The sequence below is a fragment of the Salvelinus namaycush genome, chromosome 18, assembly GCF_016432855.1.
Source record: "Salvelinus namaycush isolate Seneca chromosome 18, SaNama_1.0, whole genome shotgun sequence".
NCBI classification, from domain to species: Eukaryota; Metazoa; Chordata; class Actinopteri; order Salmoniformes; family Salmonidae; genus Salvelinus; species Salvelinus namaycush.
In genome coordinates, this window is record NC_052324.1 from 21,299,264 (window position 1) to 21,319,635 (window position 20,372).

Here is a 20,372-nt window from a genome sequence, read left to right on the forward strand (position 1 = left end):
CCGCCCCCCTAAAATTCTATTGAATGGGAACCAAGTTTCCCCTCAGTTCGCTTCTCCCATTGGTGCAACGGCTGTCACTCTTTCTTCTTACCTGCCAACACAGACAGCCCTGACGTGGCAGCAGGATGCAGATATCCGTATGCACTAGAGGGGATGGAAAGCAAATCTGTAAAGTGTCAACCAACCAATATTTATTCAGAGTTTATGATAAAATGTATGTAGGTCTTTGTCAGTATATTCGTTTATTACTTTATATCTGCCTAATTTTAAAGATGTATTATACAGGACACGCTCCGCCATTTCCTGGTTGCAAACATTGTAATAGTTGGCTTAATTTCCGTTTATGTGACAAAACAAGCAAGTATAGTGTAGAAAATCACTACCATCTAAACCGCCGTGAACTGTCTTTTCAATTACCATTTTTTTTCCTGTTTGAAACTGGTGTACAAAACCAAAAGTAAAATAGGGCGCAAAAACTATATTTTTATTTAACCTTTATTTAAATAGGCAAAAAAACTCAACGTAAAAAGCGTAGAAATAGTGCACATAAAACAGATTTACCAATTCTCGGACTTGCTTTCAGTGAGCATGGTTACAGTACAGTCAGATTATATAATAGTTCGTTTAAAACGTTTACATGCTTTGCAATAACGATTTCCCTAATAATCCCGTTTAAATGGACAAATATGAAATCAGGCTACTGATGGGACTTTTGTTGAACATCGCCAATCAAAATAAACGTTCAATCACAATTACCATGTTATTTTTGCGCGGACTATTTGATTCTGAGTTTGGACATATACAGTTTGTTTGTGAAGACTATTTCTAAAATGCATACATGTTTTTCCTTACTCTAATACCGGTGCTAGCACATGTGCAGATCAAATACACCGCTGGAACACGGATTAGACTGTTTACATGTCCTTACAATTCCCAATTTCGCAAGAGTGGTGCGTGGGTAAAATCACCGGGGAAGCCAAGTCAGGAAAAAAATTCAATATTAGAACCTGTGTTGTGATATTTGCATTGTTTGATCTGTAACCTGTTCGTTCATATGCCTTGCCACCGTGATATATAGGCATAAAAGTGCATTTATGCTTGATCCGAGAATATGATAGAAGGCTCCTTAAGGAGGGTGTGACTCAAAAGCAGAGTCTCCGGAGGGATGCAGAAGCCAAATCGAGCTCCTTACCGCCTCCCAAATTTTGTAACAACGAAAGGACCTGCATGATCAGTCTGACATCTGCATTTGGCCTCTGCAGAAGCCAGGGCATTCATACTTCTTGGCTTCACAGAGCAGTGCAGAGCTGTTGTGAATTTAGTTGTCAAGGAAGTGAGTTTGTGTTTATACAGGGCCTCCCGCCCCCACCTACGTCAACCAATCATGTCAATACTGAGCTATACAGCATAATTTTGCTTATTCATCATTCATTGGGTTTATTTAATTTTTACAGGGACAGTGCACATTAATCAACGTTTCAGTAAAAGTGCCGGTTTTAGCCAGCCGGCTAATTTTCAACCGCAGTCCCTGGGCAGGTTATTAAAACCAATTACAATATAGACAATCATTGAGCAGTGAGCACACGCAGAGCAACATAGGACAAGCAAGACATAGAATACAGACAGAGCAACATAGAACAAAAAGCAGCAAGACAAAATTAATAAAAGCAACAAAGTGTTTCCACACCTCACAAGCTACAGACAACAGACAACATGGAAAGCGGCAATACACAGCTAGGGATTATGTTCACAAATCTGATTGACCTTTAGCCATGTCTTCATGCATTTTGTGAAAGTGTGATATGTGGTGCAGTTATGTGTGTCTGATGGCAGTGTATTCCAGACATGGGAAGCTCTCACAGAGAAAGCGGATTTACTAAAGGTGCTTTTCCTTAAGGGAACTATACAGTCACCTCTCATGGCAGACCTTGTGGATCTGCTGCCATATGTTTGGGTTTTCTGTTCAACAAAAATACTGAGTGGAGGGGGAGCCAGGCCATTTAGGATCTTGAATACAAGACATGCGTCGGTGTATTGCACAAGATTTTCCCAACTCAGGAGCTCATGCTTTCTGAGGATGTAACAATGATGATGGCTATTGGGCTTCCTATCAAGCAATTTGAGAGCCTGTTTGTAGACAGACTGAATAGGTTTTAATGTTGTACAGCAAGCTTGGGCCCAACTGGTCAAGCAGTATGTTAAGTGTGGGAGTATCATAGATTTGAAGTACAGTTTTGCAACCTCTGTAGTCAAACAATTTCGTATAAATCGGAAATGAGCTAGGTTGAATTTGGTTATTTGAATTACTTTTTTCACATGCTTTTTAAAAGAGAGGTTGGAATCAAGTATGATGCTAAGGTACTTAAAATCAGATACCACCTGAGCTTCTCCCCTGACACATAGACATCTGGCTCAGTAGCATCTGTTGCCCTCTTTGTGAAGAACATGCAAACAGTTTTCTTCACATTGAGATGCAAACACGAGTCACTGAGCCACTTTGTAACCTGGACCATTACAGTAGTGAGTTCTTGTGCAGCTTGTTGTTTGCTCTTTGCATGCACTGTATCATCTGCATACATTTGAACTTCAGACCCAGTACAGACAGAAGGCAGATCTTTAATGTACAGGCTGAACAGGAGGGGCCCCAGTATTGACCCTTGGGGCACGCCCACATCATAGCTAAGAGTGGGCGACAGCTCATTGCTCACTCTGACACACTGAGTTCTGCCTTCAAGGTATGATTTCATCCATCTCAAGGCATCGGGGGAAAAGTTGAACTTGGGCAATTTTGTGATGAAAATATCATGGTTAACAGTATCAAAAGCCTTCCTTAGGTCCAGAAACACAACCCCAACAACGCCCCTTTTGTCCATCTTGGACTTCACATTTTCCAGAAGAAAGCAGTTGGCCGTTTCTGTGGAGTGTTTGCTCTGAAGTCAAACTGCATGGAGTGTAATGTGAAGGGGCTGTTGTTGAGGTGGGCAATCAGTTGTTCTGCTACACACTTTTCAACAACCTTTGACACCACAGGTAGTATACTAATGGGCCTGTAGTTACTCACGTCAGCAGGGTCGCCCGATTTATAGATGGTCGTTATTATGGCCGATTTCCATACCCTTGGAAACACCCCCAGACCAATAGATGTGTTGGTGACCTTAGTAATGGTGCCAATGAGTGACTCTTTGTAGTTTTTAAGAAAGGTAGAGACCAGCCCAAACACATCTTTGGCTTTAGAGTTCTTTAGTGAGCTAATCACCTTGTTCACCTTTGACTCAGAAACCTCCCTTATGATGAAGACAGGTTGAGCGTCATTCACTAGCACTAAGCCCAAGAAACCAGTGGAGGGGTTCTGTGTCAGTACCCTGACAGAGTCAATAAAGTAGGAATTGAAGGCTATTGCTATTTCGACTGCATCCTGTGTTAGATTGTTATTCACCATGATTTCTAGTCTTTTTGCAGTGTTACTATGGTCTTTCCCTGTTAACTTTTTTAGATTCTCCCAGATCAATTTAGAATTACCCTTTGCTTCACCAATTATGTTAATAAAAAGTCTGATTTCTTTCATCACCTTATTTCTCAACATGGTAAACCTACGTCTGTCATGCTCTAATTTGGATCTTAGGGCTATTTTTAGAGCATAATCTCGTTCTTTCATCAATTTCCAGATTTCTCCATTTACACAAGGAAGAGTGCTCTTTTGGCCAGGTTTGGATTTGATTTTCTTTAGGAAACCATTTATTGTAGTCTGGATTGTGGATAGAAAAACCTAACTATCAGCTTCCACGTCTGTATAGGACAAGAGATCATTCCAGTTAATTCCCTTAATTGCGTTTTCAAAATAGTTTAATTCACTCTTAGGTATTCTTAGTTGATCTGGCTTTCTAACAGTAGAGGTTAAACCTGCTCTTAGACAGCTTTCTGGCTATAAGTGTCAGATTATGATCAGATAGCCTCCCTTATGATGAAGACAGGTTGAGCGTCATTCACTAGCACTAAGCCCAAGAAACCGTCCCGTGTGGCTCAGTTGGTAGAGCATGGCGCTTGCAACGCCAGGGTTGTGGGTTCGTTTCCCACGGGGGGCCAGTACAAAAAAGTATGAATGTATGTACTTGTAAGTCGCTCTGGATAAGAGCGTCTGCTAAATGACTTAAATGTAAATGTAATAGCCCAGTAACCATATTGAATGATTTAGTCACTCTCTCTGGTTTATTACTGAACACCAAATCAATCTGTGTTTTAGCGCAACAAGTCACCCTGGTTGGCCCTTTAACTAGCTGTGTAAGGTCAAAGGTATTAGTGATCCGTTTGAGGGTTTTTCTACAAGACTTGTCTTCATAATTAATGTTAAAATCTCCCATTAAGATGACCTCTTTCCCAAAATCACATTCCCTAAGCATGTTATTAAACTGTTCAAAAAACACACTTTTGGTGGAAGGTGGCCTATACATTCCAATAAGGGTAAAAGACATTTGGGGAGACAGTGTAACATTCAGGCCAATACATTCTAGTTCATTATCACATGACCACTCAATTTGTTTACATCGGATATGTTCTTTAATGTAAATCATCATACCCCCTCCTCTTCCTTCAATTCTGTCTCTCCTGAAAACATTGTAGCCAGGCACAATCAAAGCAGCATATATGGAGAGTTTTTATGGAGCCATGTCTCTGAGAGGCAGAGGAAGTCAAGTTTGGAGTCTGCGAGTAGATGTTGATCACTTTTTGGAATGACACTACGAATGTTCAAGTGCCCTCCTAGTAGTCCCTTGGGTTTAGCTCGTGGGTCCCAGATGACTCAAGAGTGATTGACACATTGAAAAAAGTTACATTTTCTGTATTTTCTGACGGCTGGCTTTAGGCCGTTTTGTTTAGTTTTGATTAGGTGCAGTTCGGGAGCGCAATTAACAATCCTTCCCGCCTGCACTGGATGCGGGGAACTAATTAAAACAGCTTGCATACCAGAAGCAGAGTCAGGGATTGCATATAGCGACTTGGGTATGTTTGAAGAGTCAACATCTATCCTGGAGCCGGGTGAGTCGAGAGAAACCATGGGACCATAGCACTCACCCACTTCCACAGCGGCGACATCATTAACGTTTGTTTCATTCATGTGACCGACCTATACTGGGTCATGCAGACCAATACCTCACAAGGCTTCTTCTCTCTAAGGTGAGACCTTGAAACTGAGATATCTTTCGTTCTCAAAACAAGGTTCTGGGCGTACTGCCAAATTGCAGATAGAAAAGCACAAACATAACATGTTCCATCACACAATGTGTATGGACACAACTCACATGCTCCAAATAAGACCCTTTTTGCCCAGTTTACCAGAAAATTACAGGATTTATGCAACAAATACTCAGAGGCTGATCGTTTTTCTCCTAGAATGAGTCAACGCTCCCAAAAAAGAAATATCATAACATTGTTATGCAAGGAACTCTCTGTTGACGATGCCTGGCGTTATTTCAATCCGGATGCAAAGGGCTATACCTGGACCAACAAAACTATGTCACAAAAATCTAGATTAGATTTATTCCTAATTTCCCCCTTTTTGTTACAATTCGTTATAGATGTAGATCATCAGTTGGCTCCCTTTTCTGATCATCATTTGATTTCTTTGAATTTACAAGCTGCTAAAAAAATCTAAGGGTATTCGAGGATATTGGAATTTAAACAACATAAAGATCCTATTGTCATTGGAAACATCAAATTGTTAGCCAAAGATATTGTTTTGCAAGAAAAAACTTGGGTCATGGAAGTAGATGACAATTCTTGAAATATAAAGTCAGAGTTGTAGTCATTAAACCATCCAAAGAGCTGGAGCACCTGAAGAACCTTAGAGAAAAACATTTGATGAGCAAGCTTGACAGCTTTCTGAAGAAAGATATTCTATCTCAAGAAGTCTGTATTTAAATCTTTACAACTAGAATAATATCAGTTTTACACAAATCTGGCAAATGGTGCCTTTGTCAGATCAAGAGCAAAATTGATTGAAGAGTGGAAAAGAAACACCAGTTATTTCTTTGCGCTTGAAAAGAGAATATACAAAAGAAAATATATAACGGCACTCAAACTTAATGATGTAATATGCAAAGATCCCATTACAATATCAACATTTGTCAGTTCCTTTTCTGAAATCCTTTACAACTCACAATTTCAGGAAGATTGTTGTGAAAGCTACATTTGCCACATTCAGAATTATTTCCCTGTGATTGGGGAGGATTTCCCATCAGTTTGTGAATCACCTGTGTCAATCAAGGAAATGAGAGAGGCTCTGAATTCAATGAAAAAATGGAAATCACCTGGCCCTGATGGTCTGTCAGTTGAATTATTTTTATTTATTTAACCAGGTAGGCAAGTTGAGAACAAGTTCTCATTTACAATTGCGACCTGGCCAAGATAAAGCAAAGCAGTTCGACACATACAACAACACAGAGTTACACATGAAGTAAAACAAACATACAGCAAACATACAATAATACAGTAGAAAAATAAATATATACAATGTGAGCAAATGAGGTGAGATAAGGGAGGTAAAGGCAAAAAAAGGCCATGGTGGCGAAGTAAATACAATATAGCAAGTAAAACACTGGAATGGTAGATTTGCAGTGGAAGAATGTGCAAAGTAGAGATAGAAATAATGGGGTGCAAAGGAGCAAAATAAATAAATAAATACAGTAGGGGGAGAGGTAGTTGTTTGGGCTAAATTATAGATGGGCTATGTACAGGTGCAGTAATCTGTGAGCTGCTCTGACAGCTGGTGCTTAAAGCTAGTGAGGGAGATAAGTGTTTACAGTTTCAGAGATTTTTGTAGTTCATTCCAGTCATTGGCAGCAGAGAACTGGAAGGAGAGGCGGCCAAAGGAAGAATTGGTTTTGGGGGTGACCAGAGCGATATACCTGCTGGAGCGCGTGCTACAGGTGGGTGCTGCTATGGTGACCAGCGAGCTGAGATAAGGGGGTACTTTACCTAGCAGGGTCTTGTAGATGACTTGGAGCCAGTGGGTTTGGCGACGAGTATGAAGCGAGGGCCAGCCAACGAGAGCGTACAGGTCGCAGTGGTGGGTAGTATATGGGGCTTTGGTGACAAAACGGATGGCACTGTGATAGACTGCATCCAATTTATTGAGTAGAGTATTGGAGGCTATTTTGTAAATGACATCGTCGAAGTCGAGGATCGGTAGGATGGTCAGTTTTACAAGGGTATGTTTGGCAGCATGAGTGAAGGATGCTTTGTTGCGAAATAGGAAGCCATTTCTAGATTTAACTTTGGATTGGAAATGTTTGATGTGAGTCTGGAAGTTGAGTTTACAGTCTAACCAGACACCTAGGTATTTGTAGTTATCCACATATTCTAAGTTAGAACCGTCAGAGTAGTGATGCTGGACGGGCGGGCAGGTGCAGGCAGCGATCGCTTGAAGAGCATGCATTTAGAGTTGTATGGCATTGAAGCTCGTCTGGAGGGTTGTTAACACAGTGTCCAAAGAAGGGCCAGAAGTATCCAGAATGGTGTCGTCTGCGTAGAGGTGGATCAGAGACTCACCAGCAGCAAGAGCGACATCATTGATGTATACAGAGAAGAGAGTCGGTCCAAGAATTGAACCCTGTGGCACCCCCATAGAGACTGCCAGAGGCCCGGACAACAGGCCCTCCGATTTGACAATTCTATAGACAGTTTTGGGAGTTACTAGAATACCCTATTTTTTGTTTCAAGATTGCATTGAAAAGGGTGAAATGGTCTCCACCATGAAACAGGGCCTTATTTCACTGATTCCGAAGCCTGATAGAGTCCCTTTTCTTATCGACAATTGGAGACCAATTACTTTATTCAATACTGATTACAAATTGATTGCTCTGGTTTATGCCAAAATATTAAAGAATAATAGATACCATTTTAAAAGATACTCAAACAGGCTTTATGAAGGGCCATCACATAAGTTTCAACATTCGTTTCGCCTTGGACCTTTTCGATTATTCAGATGCTGACTTATTTTTAGACTTCAATTGAACATTCATTTCTCTTTTGGTCTCAAACTTTTTGGTTTCGGTGAAAATTTTATCAAAGTCATTCGCATGTTGAACAGATATAAATAGTTCTGTGATACTTAACCTTAATACATCCAAAAGATTCTGTATCAACAGAAGTGTCTGACAGGGATGCCCAATTCTGTCATATTATTCAATTTGGTAGTGGAACTTCTATCTTTAGATATTCTGAATAATGCAAATCTGCATGTTTTTTTGTTTTTTTTAACAGAAATATGAAAATATCCCAACTGGCTCACGATACTACTCTTTTTTTAAAAGACAAAGACCAGGTCGCATGCCCTTAATGCGATCACTACATTCACTATTGCGTCTGGATTCAAACTGAATATTTCTAAATGTGAAATCTTACGTTTATATGACTGATAAAGAAATATAAAATATTCCTGTAAAGGACTGTTAAATATTTAGGAATACATCTATCAAAAAAACAACATATGAATTTCTCTCCTAAAATTAAGAAAACTAAGATCTGAAGGTCTGGAAGTGTTGGATTTTGTTGACAAATAACACTTTCAAGATCAATTGGTTGAAAATATGTTTGGTCAATACAGAATCAATTTGGTATTTCATTCCAAACAATGTGTTTAATAAATTTGGAGGTCTTCAATTTATTATGAAATTTATGTAATTATATTCCTGAAAGATGACCTGCTAAATTGGCTAGGTTTCACCAACACGCTTTAATGTCCTGTAAAATATGTTTCATGCACAACTTTTCCCCAGATAAAGCTCTTTTGTGGAATAATTCAGACAAAACTGTCAGGAATAAGTCATTGTTCTAGCCTAACTGGCATGAGAGGAATTTTAACTTTGTTCTTGATGTTTTCAACAACAGGGGTAATATTCTTTCATATACACTGCTCAAAAAAATAAAGGGAACACTTAAACAACACAATGTAACTCCAAGTCAATCACACTTCTGTGAAATCAAACTGTCCACTTAGGAAGCAACACTGATTGACAATAAATGTCACATGCTGTTGTGCAAATGGAATAGACAAAAGGTGGAAATTATAGGCAATTAGCAAGACACCCCCAATAAAGGAGTGGTTCTGCAGGTGGTGACCACAGACCACTTCTCAGTTCCTATGCTTCCTGGCTGATGTTTTGGTCACTTTTGAATGCTGGCAGTGCTTTCACTCTAGTGGTAGCATGAGATGGAGTCTACAACCCACACAAGTGGCTCAGGTAGTGCAGCTCATCCAGGATGGCACATCAATGCGAGCTGTGGCAAGAAGGTTTGCTGTGTCTGTCAGCGTAGTGTCCAGAGCATGGAGGCGCTACCAGGAGACAGGCCAGAGGTAGCCTGACTGCCATTAGGTACCGAGATGAGATCCTCAGACCCCTTGTGAGACCATATGCTGACACATGCACATTTGTGGCCTGCTGGAGGTCATTTTGCAGGGCTCTGGCAGTGCTCCTCCTTGCACAAAGGCGGAGGTAGCGGTCCTGCTGCTGGGTTGTTGCCCTCCTACGGCCTCCTCCACGTCTCCTGATGTACTGGCCTGTCTCCTGGTAGCGCCTCCATGCTCTGGACACTACGCTGACAGACACAGCAAACCTTCTTGCCACAGCTCGCATTGATGTGCCATCCTGGATGAGCTGCACTACCTACGTCACTGCGTCACTGTTCTGACGAAACCAAGGTTGAAATCTTTGGCCTGAATGCCAAGCGTCACATCTGGAGAAAACCTGGCACCATCCCTACAGTGAAGCACGGTGGCTGCAGCATCATGCTGTGGGGATGTTTTTCAGTGGCAGGGACTGGGAAACTAGTCAGGATCGAGGGAAAGATGAATGGAGCAAAGTACAGAGAGCTCATTGATGAAAACCTGCTCCAGAGCGCTCAGGACCTCAGACTGGGGCGAAGAGTCACCTTCCAACAGGACAACGGCCCTAAGCACACAGCCAAGACAATGCAGGAGTGGCTTCGGGACAAATCTCTGAATGTCCTTGAGTGGCCCAGCCAAAACCCAGTCTTGAACCCGATCGAACATCTCTGGAGAGACCTGAAAATAGCTGTGCACCCCATCCAACCTGACAGAGCTTGAGAGAATCTGCAGAGAAGAATGGGAGAAACTCCCAAAATACAGGTGTGCCAAGCTTGTAGCATCGTACCCAAGAAGACTCGATGCTGTAATCGCTGCCAAAGGTTCTTCAACAAAGTACTGAGTAAAGGGTCTGAATACTTATGTAAAGTGATAGTTTTTTATATTTAATAAATTAGCAACAATTTTATAAAAAACTGTTTTGCCTTGTCATTATGGAGGTTGTGTGTAAATTGATGAGGGAAAAAATTATTTATTCATTTTTAGAATAAGGCTGTAACGTAATAAAATGTGTAAAAAGTCAAGGGGTCTGAATACTTTCCGAAGGCACTGTATGAATTTATAGTAGGATCGGAATCGCCGTTATAATCATTGGCCAGTATGGAGAATTAAGAAAAAAGTCTAAATCCCTATCTCCATCCATGGCTAATTTATGAAAGGGACTATTTTAGCTAGCTAGCTACCCACAGGAGGATGACGAGATGCAACAATTCAAGATTTTTATTTTTTGATGAGACAGGACCATTCACAGCGGAGCGCACTCAGCTTAGCTCAACACTAATTGGCTATTTTATATATTTTTTTTATAAAGGGAGGCCAAATGCTCGCTGGCTTCCCTTGTATTCAATGCTACGGCGGCAACAATGTCACTCTCTTTTTGACCAGACAGCATCAGATAGATGAGCTACACATACTGAGAAAGAGGGGCGCTGTTTCGCTCGCATGCTTTCTCTGGTGAGATAGTCAGCCTTTTGTGAATTGAATGAAATTCATGAGAAACAGAGACAAAAGACAGAAAAAAATAATACTTGGTCAATTCTTTGGGGAAAATTAGCTTCCCTTGGCATCCATGAATACACGCCACTGCTAATTCATTCAAGTACTCAGAAAACCAGGTGTTTTAATAGACATATGCTTTGTTTCTGACCTTATGCCGATTAAGATAAGCAGAGTAAGGTGTTTACATGACTATTTCCATACTCTGTCTACTGCCATAATCAGTTTAATATGAAATGATTAATGCGCATGTAAACATACTCAGAGAATGACCGATCTAAAAATCAAATTTTTATGTGAATTTGGTTGGATCGCCCAAAAGTTACATAACAGAGTTGACTGCACAGAGATGAGGGTTTGGAGACAAAAAAAACACACAAAAAAAACACAGAAATGTATAAATTATGTGTCTTTAATTACTTATTTAAATGTACAATAATAGTAACAGACTTAGAAAGCAATGCAAACTCAAGCTTTCCTCCAGACCATAGTGGCAAAAGGAGTATCCTCTATCCGTGCAACATGTGCACCTTTTCCAGTCAGATTGACAAAGGATTTAGTTGCCAATATTCAGGGAATTCTATAATATAGTTACACTTAATTCAATGTACTTTATTTTATTTACATTATACAGTGTGCACATGTTGTATATAGATGGAGTTGTTTTTTTAATAACCAATACTTACTGAGTTATATGGTGTGATAATATGAGATACTGCAATAAATACATTGTCAGACAAAAGTTAGTGGACTCCATCAGCCTGGAATCCTTCCAAAGCAAACAGCAGGACAAGGACACTACTTCAGACAAGGTGGGGTCCCCTCTTACACACTGAGTCCCATAGCCAGAAAGGTTGACAGCTGACAATCTCTGGGAACTTATGAAGTCCAATGACAATTCTCTCAAAATAACAGCGAAGTTCTTCCTTCGTCACTGCTGTGCTTTAGACACGCCTCTACGATGCGGATTTATCAGCTATACTGGAGTCAGGAGTGGCTGCAGGAGGGGAGAGGGTAAGAGGAATGTCTATAAGGTCTGAGTAGTTTCCATTGGACTCAGCCTTGGGCAACCTCTTCTTGCTCATCCTTCACCTGGGAAAGTACATGACACGTTAGGTTCGTCTTGTGAAATCGAGAACTAGACCTACAGGCAACCATCTCAAATTCTGTACGTTCTTTTGTACAGGGTACAAACCTGCTCCACCCCTTCCACTTCAGGGACATAGAACTGCAACATATTCTGGATGCCACTCTTCAGAGTGACCATGGAGCTGGGGCAACTGGTGCAGGAGCCCTGCAGCTTCAGCTTTACAATGCCATCCTCAAAGCCACAATACAGGACATCTCCACCATCCTCCTGCACTGTGGGCCTGGGGGAAGCCACATTAGTTAAGAATTTAATACATACTGATACTGCATTGAGCAGAGAGACACTTCTGATAACAGGGAGGGAGATATCAGCTAAAGGCTATGTATAACTACAGTAATGATACCTGATTCGGGTGTCCAGAAGCTCTTTGATCATAGCAATCACCTCATCATCATCATCTGATGGTGCTGTAAAGACAAAAGGAACAGTTCATGCAAAAATATGCTTACATTACTTAACATTTAACACAGGAAATAAACCATAAACCAAATGCAACCATCTTTAATATAATAGGTAGCCCTTTCCATTCACAGCCCGTAATTTGTATACGGGTTGAAAATGGCAGATTGTCATCGATATGCCACTCATTTCGACGCCAAACACACCAAAACGCTCTATTTTCATGTCATCCAACACATGTAAATGCCTGGAGTTTGCCTAACTGCACTTGGATTGGAACTGGTGGTTTGGTCAGATGACATGAAAATAGAGCTCTTTGACCACACACACCAGTGGTGGGTTAGGCATCAAAATAATAATGCAGGAGCAGAAAATAACCCCACAACTACTGTAAAATATGGTGGTGGATCTTTCTGTTATGGGGCTATTTTGCGTCCACTGGTCCTGGATCCCTTGTTAAGGTCAACGGCATCGTGAACTTTACCCAGCGGCCACCTTTGCCAGGAGGTGGAAACCTGGATATTCCAGCAAGACCAAGCAAATATCAAAATCCACAAAGAAATAGTTAATTGCCCCCCCCCAAAAATCTACATTTTGCAATGACAATCTCCGGACTTTAAAACCTGTGGTTTGCATCGAAGAGGGCAGTTCTTATGCACAGGATATCAAGAATCTGGAAGGATTCAGTATGGAGGAATGGTCTAAAAAAGGTTCAGTGCGGTTTCTCGTTGTTGAGGTATGTTATAACTATATGAAGAATGTCATGTTAACCCCCGAGCCAAAGGTGCCTATTCCTAATAATAAATTTTCAGGACCACGGAGTGCGACTGCAAGCAAGTGTGGGAGAAACCGCTCAGAGTTTAAAAGACCAGTATTCACGCTAACCTGTTCCAACTGGACAGGATTTAGAACTGAACTGCGCCGAGCTCCCCACCAAAGCTTTTAATGAGCAATTTCAATACATTTGTGCTGGGCTACAGGTGCCATGTCTAACTTGTGTTTGGCCTGGCAGGAGCAGAGTTGACCAGGAGAAACAATGAGGGAACTTGCACGATTGAAACAGAGTCGGGGAACGACAAGGCTGTTGAACAGAATTGATCAGGTACTGGGAGAGGAAAACCCTGATGTGAATATCTTGGAGGAATGTATGGAACAATTCATTGCAAAGGAACAAACATTGAATGAGATTGACTGGAACGCTGAAAATGAAACTCCCATGGATAGCTTGAACAAAGTAGTGAATACTGCAATGGGTTTTGCAGTATTCACTACTTTTTGACTGGTACTGTCATTTATAAAACCAGGCACATGTACAGTTAGGCTATTGATTATACACCTAATTAAGTTGGGGTATCCTCTCTCCTCACTTTTCTTAGACAATTAAAGCAAGGGCTGTTTTCTCGTCTCCTAACTCTGCTGCTGCCTCACCGCATTTTTCTCAACACCAATATGCTGGTTAACACATAGCAACATGGTCTAGGAAAAGGTGCCAGTTCAACAGCGCACTGATGTGTTTCAGAACCACGGACAGTGACCACTATCCAACAAAGGAGAACGCACATTTGTTAAACATTTTTTATTTGTGTTGCACCATTGTTCTTATGTAATAACCATATACAATTTCAGTAGCACGTCTTAGAGCGATGGTCTGTGCCATCCCCACGGCCTCCACTATGGATTAGTCCACTCAGACAGGCGCGAATCAGACGGGTGTTTTTGCTACTGCTCAACTAAATAAACCTGTCGACCAACAGCCTATCGACTAAATGAGGTTAGCTTACCACGACGATATCGAATGTTCCTGAGTGGCCTAATTATAGTTGACTTAAAATCGGCTTGAAAATCTATGGCAAGACTTAAAAATGTCTGGCAATCAATGACTAACAACCAACCTGACAGCACTTGAAGAGTTTAAAAAAAGAAAGTGCAAATATTGTATAATCCAGGTGTGCAAAGCTTTTAACTTACCCCAAAAGAATCACAGCTGTAAATCGCTGCCAAAGGTGATTGTAACATGTATTGAATCCGGTGTGTGAATAGTTATGTAAATTGGATTTCTGTATTTCATTACATTTCTATAAAACATGTTTTCACTGTCATTATGGGATATTGTGTGTAGATGGGTGAGATTTTTTTATTTATTGAATCTATTTTGAATTCAGGCTGCAACACAGCAAAATGTGTAGAAAGTCAAGGGGTGACTGAATGATTATTTTCTGAAGGCACTGTATCCATCTTAGCCAAGGTATTGTAGAGCAGGAGCTTAGTGATCATTCAGATAACCCTGTATACTACTTACCAGATCACAGTGATCAAGGAGAGGACAACTATCAAGCTCAGAGTAGTGGTTGATGCATCCTTGCATGAGAGATATAGTGGGGCAGCAGGTAGCCTAGTGGTTAGAGCGTTGGACTAGTAACCGAATGGTTGCAAGATTGAATCCCCAAGCTGACAAGGTAAAAATCTGTCGTTATATATATATATATTAGTAGTTTGTTAAATGACTGCTTACTAACAGGACCAAATCTAAACCATTACCTGTTGAGTATTCTGATTAAGGTCAGGCAGCACAGAATAGAGATAATGGCAGACATCGAGAAAGCATTTTTGCAAATCTCTCTAAACAAAATGGACAGAGAAGTATTTTGAGATTATTATGGAAGTGACATCCCAATGACAAATGAAGAAATCATGATGTACACTGAGAAAGAGGAGAGTTCCGTTTGGAGCATCCGCATGCCCATTCCTTTTAGCAGCCACAATCAAACACCATCTGAACAAGTATGAGGGGGTTTATCCAGGCGTGGTAACTGCACTGAGGGAATACTTGTATGTTGACAACCTTATTTGCGGCACAGAGGACAAAGGAACAGCCTCTGATCTAACCACGAAGGCTAAAGAGATCATGGAAAGCGCAAGCATGAACCTATGTTAATGATTTTTTTTTCTTTTTTACATGAGCTGCAAAGTGAATGGACAAAAGAGAAAGTAACAGAACAAGTTGAAGTGAAAAGTCAAACTCCATAAAAAGTAGCTTACTAGGATTAACATGGAGATCAGACACTGATGACTGTTTGAAAGGACAGATGATTGAATTTCTAAAAGACAAGATCATAAAAAACGAGGACTTCTTCAATCAGCTGCATGAATATTCAATCAGACTGTATCCACATTCAGCATTAGGATCAAGTGTCCATTCCAAGAAGTGTGGAAACAGGGCCTATCATGGGACGAAGAGCTTCCACAAGATTTATCCACTAGGTACATGCACACAGCAAATGCAGAAGGAGAATGCACTACAGGTCTAATCACAGCCAAGACAATAGTTCTCCATTGAAAACTCCACCCAGACTAGAACTCCCAGAAGCAGCAATATGAGCAAGATTAGGAAACCATCAAATTGAAGCAAGATTAGGAAACCATCTAAAGAACTTGAAGATGAGTGATGTACAAGTTCACTACTGGACAGACTCAATGATAACACTCCATTGGATCAAGACCAGTCAAACAATGGAAACCATTCATTGCTAACAAAGGGGATGAAATCCCAAAAGTCTGACACTTCCAGGAAATTGGAGACACTGCAGTGGGAAAGACAATCCTGCAGACAGAGGCACATGAGGAACAAGTGTGGAGAAGTTAACCAACGATTCCCTGGGGTGGAATAGACTGCAGTGGTTAAAACTCAAACGCTGAACCACAGCAAGATCTGGGAGGAACAGAAAAACAAGAAGAAGTCAGTGTCATACAAAACCAAGTTGCTACAAAATAACTAAATGAGAAGAGCGATGTAATACCCATTTTAGAGTTGAGCATAACACACAGAACTGCAAAAATTGAGTCAGCAAAGAAAAACTGGATACAGCTGACAAATGAAAAGTTTCTCTAAAGAAAAGAGACAGCTACAAGCTGGAAAAGGAATCCAGAATTCTTAACCTGAAACACTTTCGAGATGAAGATGGACTTATGCGTGTAGGAGGCAGACTATAACAAGCAGAGTGGTCATACGGGGAAAAACACCCATGGATATTGCCATCTAATGACACGTTTTCAGAACTGCTGTTGAGGACAGCACACAACGAAGTCACATTCAAGGTTGGAGATGTTGCACTTGTGCACAAAGACAAAATCCCACGTCATATGTGGAAGATGGGACATGTAAAAGAGATGTTCAGAGGAACAGATGATAAGATATGCTCAGTGAGCATAAGAATGTCATCGAACACTCTCCTAAAGAAACCCCATTCAATTGTTGTATTTATATGAACTAAACTAATGGATGAATATTGAGAAGGCCAAGTTCATCGGGCCAGAGTTTTATGTAACTATATGAAGAATGTCATGTTAACCCGTGAGCCCGAGAATGTGCCTATTCTGAAGAAACTATTTTCAGGATCACGGAGAGCGACCGCAACAAAGCGCAGGAGAAACAGCTGTCACAAAGTTCAGCCCCACGGCAGTTGATTGCGCCACTCTCTGCACCAACCCAGGCCCCCACCAGAGCTTTTAATGAGCAGATTTAACACACTTGTGTGGGGCTAAGGAACTTGTTTTTGGCATGACAGTGGCAGACTTGCAAGGTAGGAAGAATGCTGTTCTTGATGTTTGTTCCACTTCTCCTAAAGTTTAGATTAGTAAAACAAAAGGGAATAACACAAGATATATGTTTTTCAACAGCAAGTACTGCTTCGGGACTCCAGATTATACACCACAAGGTATTGAAAACAGAGGTGTCAATAATTTACCCCTACCTTGTCAAGAAAACATTTCTTTAACAAAAAACATATATAATTTCACCCCTTTTTTTGTTGCATATAATATAGCTCAGTAGTCATTTTTGTGTGTGTGTGTGTATCTATCGCCTATCCTATGTAAAGTGCCGGTCTTGTACTGCCTTATAAAGTGCTTGTTTGCTTGTCTGTTCTATACCTGTATCTGCACGAGGGGTGTCCTCCTCATTGACAACAGGGAGTCCAGATGTGAAGAAGTCCATAATGGCAGCAAACACATCAGGTTTGATTAACTTCCATTCCAGATCTACATCTGTCTGAATAAGAAGCCAGAAACAGAGGAATTCTTATCATTTCTACCCATGATTCAGACATGACATATTTTAAAATATACATGTAAATGACTGGTAATATTACCTTGGTTATGGTTATGAAGTCAGGACCCAAAAAGACACCCTTGACACCATCGATTCTAAATAGCTGCCTGAAGAAATAATACGTATTACAATGTTGCCCAAGATAAGTTAGGGCTGTAACAAGATGTCTCAGACTGCTTGTTCTTTTAATTGTTTAAATGTTATTTTCAATATTGGTAGGCATGATTTCAGTAGCCGAAGTCATTAACCTTGCGAGGGGGGAGCAATAGGCTTCACGGGGTGCAGTAAAATCCATCGTTCCTTGTTCAAGGACCATGCGACCAGGCAGAAATTTCAAGCTGTTTGGGTTGGGAGTGTCCTGGGTCTGAATAAACATGGTCCTTGCTGGAAAGAGGGGCACAATACTGTCAAAGTAATTTTAGCAATTGTGGTGCTAAAACACATTTTAGATAGCTCCAGAAGACATTTCTATACACGGTTTTCATGCCTACCAGATACAACTGAAAATGGTGGCAGTGACCATCTCCTGGTAACACCAATGTTGTGTGGAGTCCAATGCAGCCCAGCAAACTGATATGCACGCACAGCAAGCCTAAAGAAAAAACATTTTGATAAGTTCAATTTAGAATAAGAATAAGGTAAATTGATTACCGGGATCAACCAGACCAAATAAAAACAGAACCAGTCACGCACGCTAGATTTGCCAATATGATGTCACATGATGCAACACTATTGGAGCACAGCATGCTGACAATTAACAATGTAATTAGTTGGAGACCTGGGCAGCAATTTATTTTAAAAATCCAGTATGAAAATATTCCTGTGATCAAACGCAACCGTATTAATTATGCAAGTAGGGATATTATTGTGCTTGCTGAGCTCTGTGGGGTTATGTATTTTTCACCAATGAGGCAAGCTGAGCAACTAGCTAGTTTGCTAGCTACAAATGAAATGTTTTATTAAACCAGTTCAATCATATTGCAACTATAATAACTTCTTACTGGAGCTTGAGCTACAATAATCACGTTACCTCACTACTCCTAAACTGCGTCAGACCGTATCTTATGAAACAGAGCTAGCTAAAGGTTAGCCGCTAACAAATTAGTTGACGAACACGTAGTGAGAGAAAAGGTGAAAACATGCATTACTACAGCTTTATAGACATCCTCAGTCAGTGTTCAACAGAGCACAACTTACGGACTTGAAATTCTTGCAGAAATACCCAACAACCTCCCGACCTGCCTGTAAGTCGCCATGTTTGTGATACTTATAAACAATTACGCAATTTCCGTCCTTGTATTATTTCCCTGGAACCACATTTTATGTAGGAATCAAAACATGGTTCCTGTATACACTGAACAAAAATAGAAATACAACATGCAACAAATTTACAAGATTGTAATGATAGTTCATAAGGGAATCAGTCAATTGAAATAAATAAATTATGCCTTAATCTATGGATTTCACATGACTGAGAATACAGACATAAATCTGTTGGTCACAGATACCTTCAAAAAACAAGTTAGGTGCGTGGATCAGAAAACCAGTCAGTATCTGGTGTGACCACCATTTGCCTCATGCAGCGCGACATCTCCTTCGCATAGTTGATCAGGCTGTTGATCGTAGCCTGTGGAATGTTGTCCCACTCCTCTTCAATGGCTGTGCGAAGTTGCTGGATATTGTCGGGAACTGGAACACGCTGTCATACACGTTGATCCAGAGTATCCAAAACATCCTCAATGGGTGACATTTCTGAGTATGCAGGGCATGGAAGAACTGTGACACTTTCAGCTTCCAGGAATTGTGTACAGATCCTTGAGACAGGGGGCCGTGCATTATCATTCTGAAACATGAGGTGATGGCAGATGAATGGCATGACAATGGGCCTCAGGATCTCGTCACGGTATCTCTGTGCATTCAAATTGCCATCAATAAAAAGCAATTGTGTTCGTTGTCCGAAGCTTATGCCTGCCTATAGCATAACCCCACCACCACCATGGGGCACTCTATTCACAACGTTGACGTCAGCAAACTGCTCGCAGCCGCGACGCCATCTTCCTGGTACAGTTGAAACCGGGATTCATCTGTGAAGAGAACATTTCTCCAGAGTGCCAGTGCCATTTTCCCACTGAAGTTGGTTATGACCTCAAACTGCAGTCAGGTCAAGACCCTGGTGAGGATGACGGGCTTCCCTGAGACAATTTCAACACAAATTCTTCGGTTGTGCAAACCCACAGTTTCATAAGCTGTCCGGGTGGCTGATCTGAGAGATCCTGCAGGTGTAGAATCCAGATGTGGAGGTCCTGGGCTGGCGTCGTTACATATGGTCTGCGATTGGGAGGTTGGTTGGACGTACTGCCAAATCTTCTAAAACAACGTTGGGGGCGGCTTATGGTAGATACATTAACATTAAATTCTCTAGCAACAGCTCTGGTGGACATTCCTGCAGTGCGCATACTTGAAACATCTGTGGCATTGTGTTGTGACAAAACTGCACATTTTAATGGCCTTTTATTGTCCCCAGCACAAGGTGCACCTGTGTAATGATCATGCTGTTTAATCAGCTTCTTGATACGCCACACCTGTCAGGTGGATGGATTATCTTGGCAAAGGATACTTTTTTTTTCACAATTTGAGCAAAGTAAGATTGTGTGTATGGAAGATTTCTGGGATCTTTAATGTCAGCTCATGAAACATGGGACCAACACTTTACATGTTGCATTTATATTTTAGTTCAGTGTAATACATACCTATAACCACAAGGTAGAGGAAACGTTCATCTTATAACATGCATTGCATATGGGTGCATCTCATGATGATACACAAACGCAACAAATTACAAC

The 20,372-nt window shown here is 40.9% G+C and overlaps 1 protein-coding gene across 1 annotated transcript; it reads right to left on the reverse strand.

Annotated features, from left to right (window-relative positions):
* Positions 1 to 11,268: 11,268 nt before the first annotated feature.
* Positions 11,269 to 18,826, reverse strand: nfu1 (NFU1 iron-sulfur cluster scaffold homolog (S. cerevisiae)). The gene is made up of 8 exons (XM_039013460.1): positions 18,727 to 18,826; positions 18,021 to 18,121; positions 17,778 to 17,913; positions 17,570 to 17,636; positions 17,352 to 17,469; positions 12,367 to 12,430; positions 12,069 to 12,243; positions 11,269 to 11,965 (listed from the first exon to the last, which is right to left on the reverse strand). The coding sequence occupies exons 1-8, from the start codon at positions 18,783 to 18,785 to the stop codon at positions 11,930 to 11,932; spliced, it is 756 nt and encodes a 251-aa protein (XP_038869388.1). The 5' UTR covers positions 18,786 to 18,826; the 3' UTR covers positions 11,269 to 11,929.
* Between the last annotated feature and the right edge of the window lie 1,546 nt (positions 18,827 to 20,372).

Bases quoted from the DNA above. Each gene is read 5' to 3' on its own strand.
- nfu1 (XM_039013460.1), bottom strand. From the start codon at position 18,785: ATGGCGACTTACAGGCAGGTCGGGAGGTTGTTGGGTATTTCTGCAAGA. The intron at 12,244-12,366 runs GTATCATTACTG...GGCTTCCCCCAG, and splicing joins CTTCTGGACACCCGAATCAG to GCCCACAGTGCAGGAGGATG. The intron at 11,966-12,068 runs GTTTGTACCCTG...GTACTTTCCCAG, and splicing joins AAGTGGAAGGGGTGGAGCAG to GTGAAGGATGAGCAAGAAGA.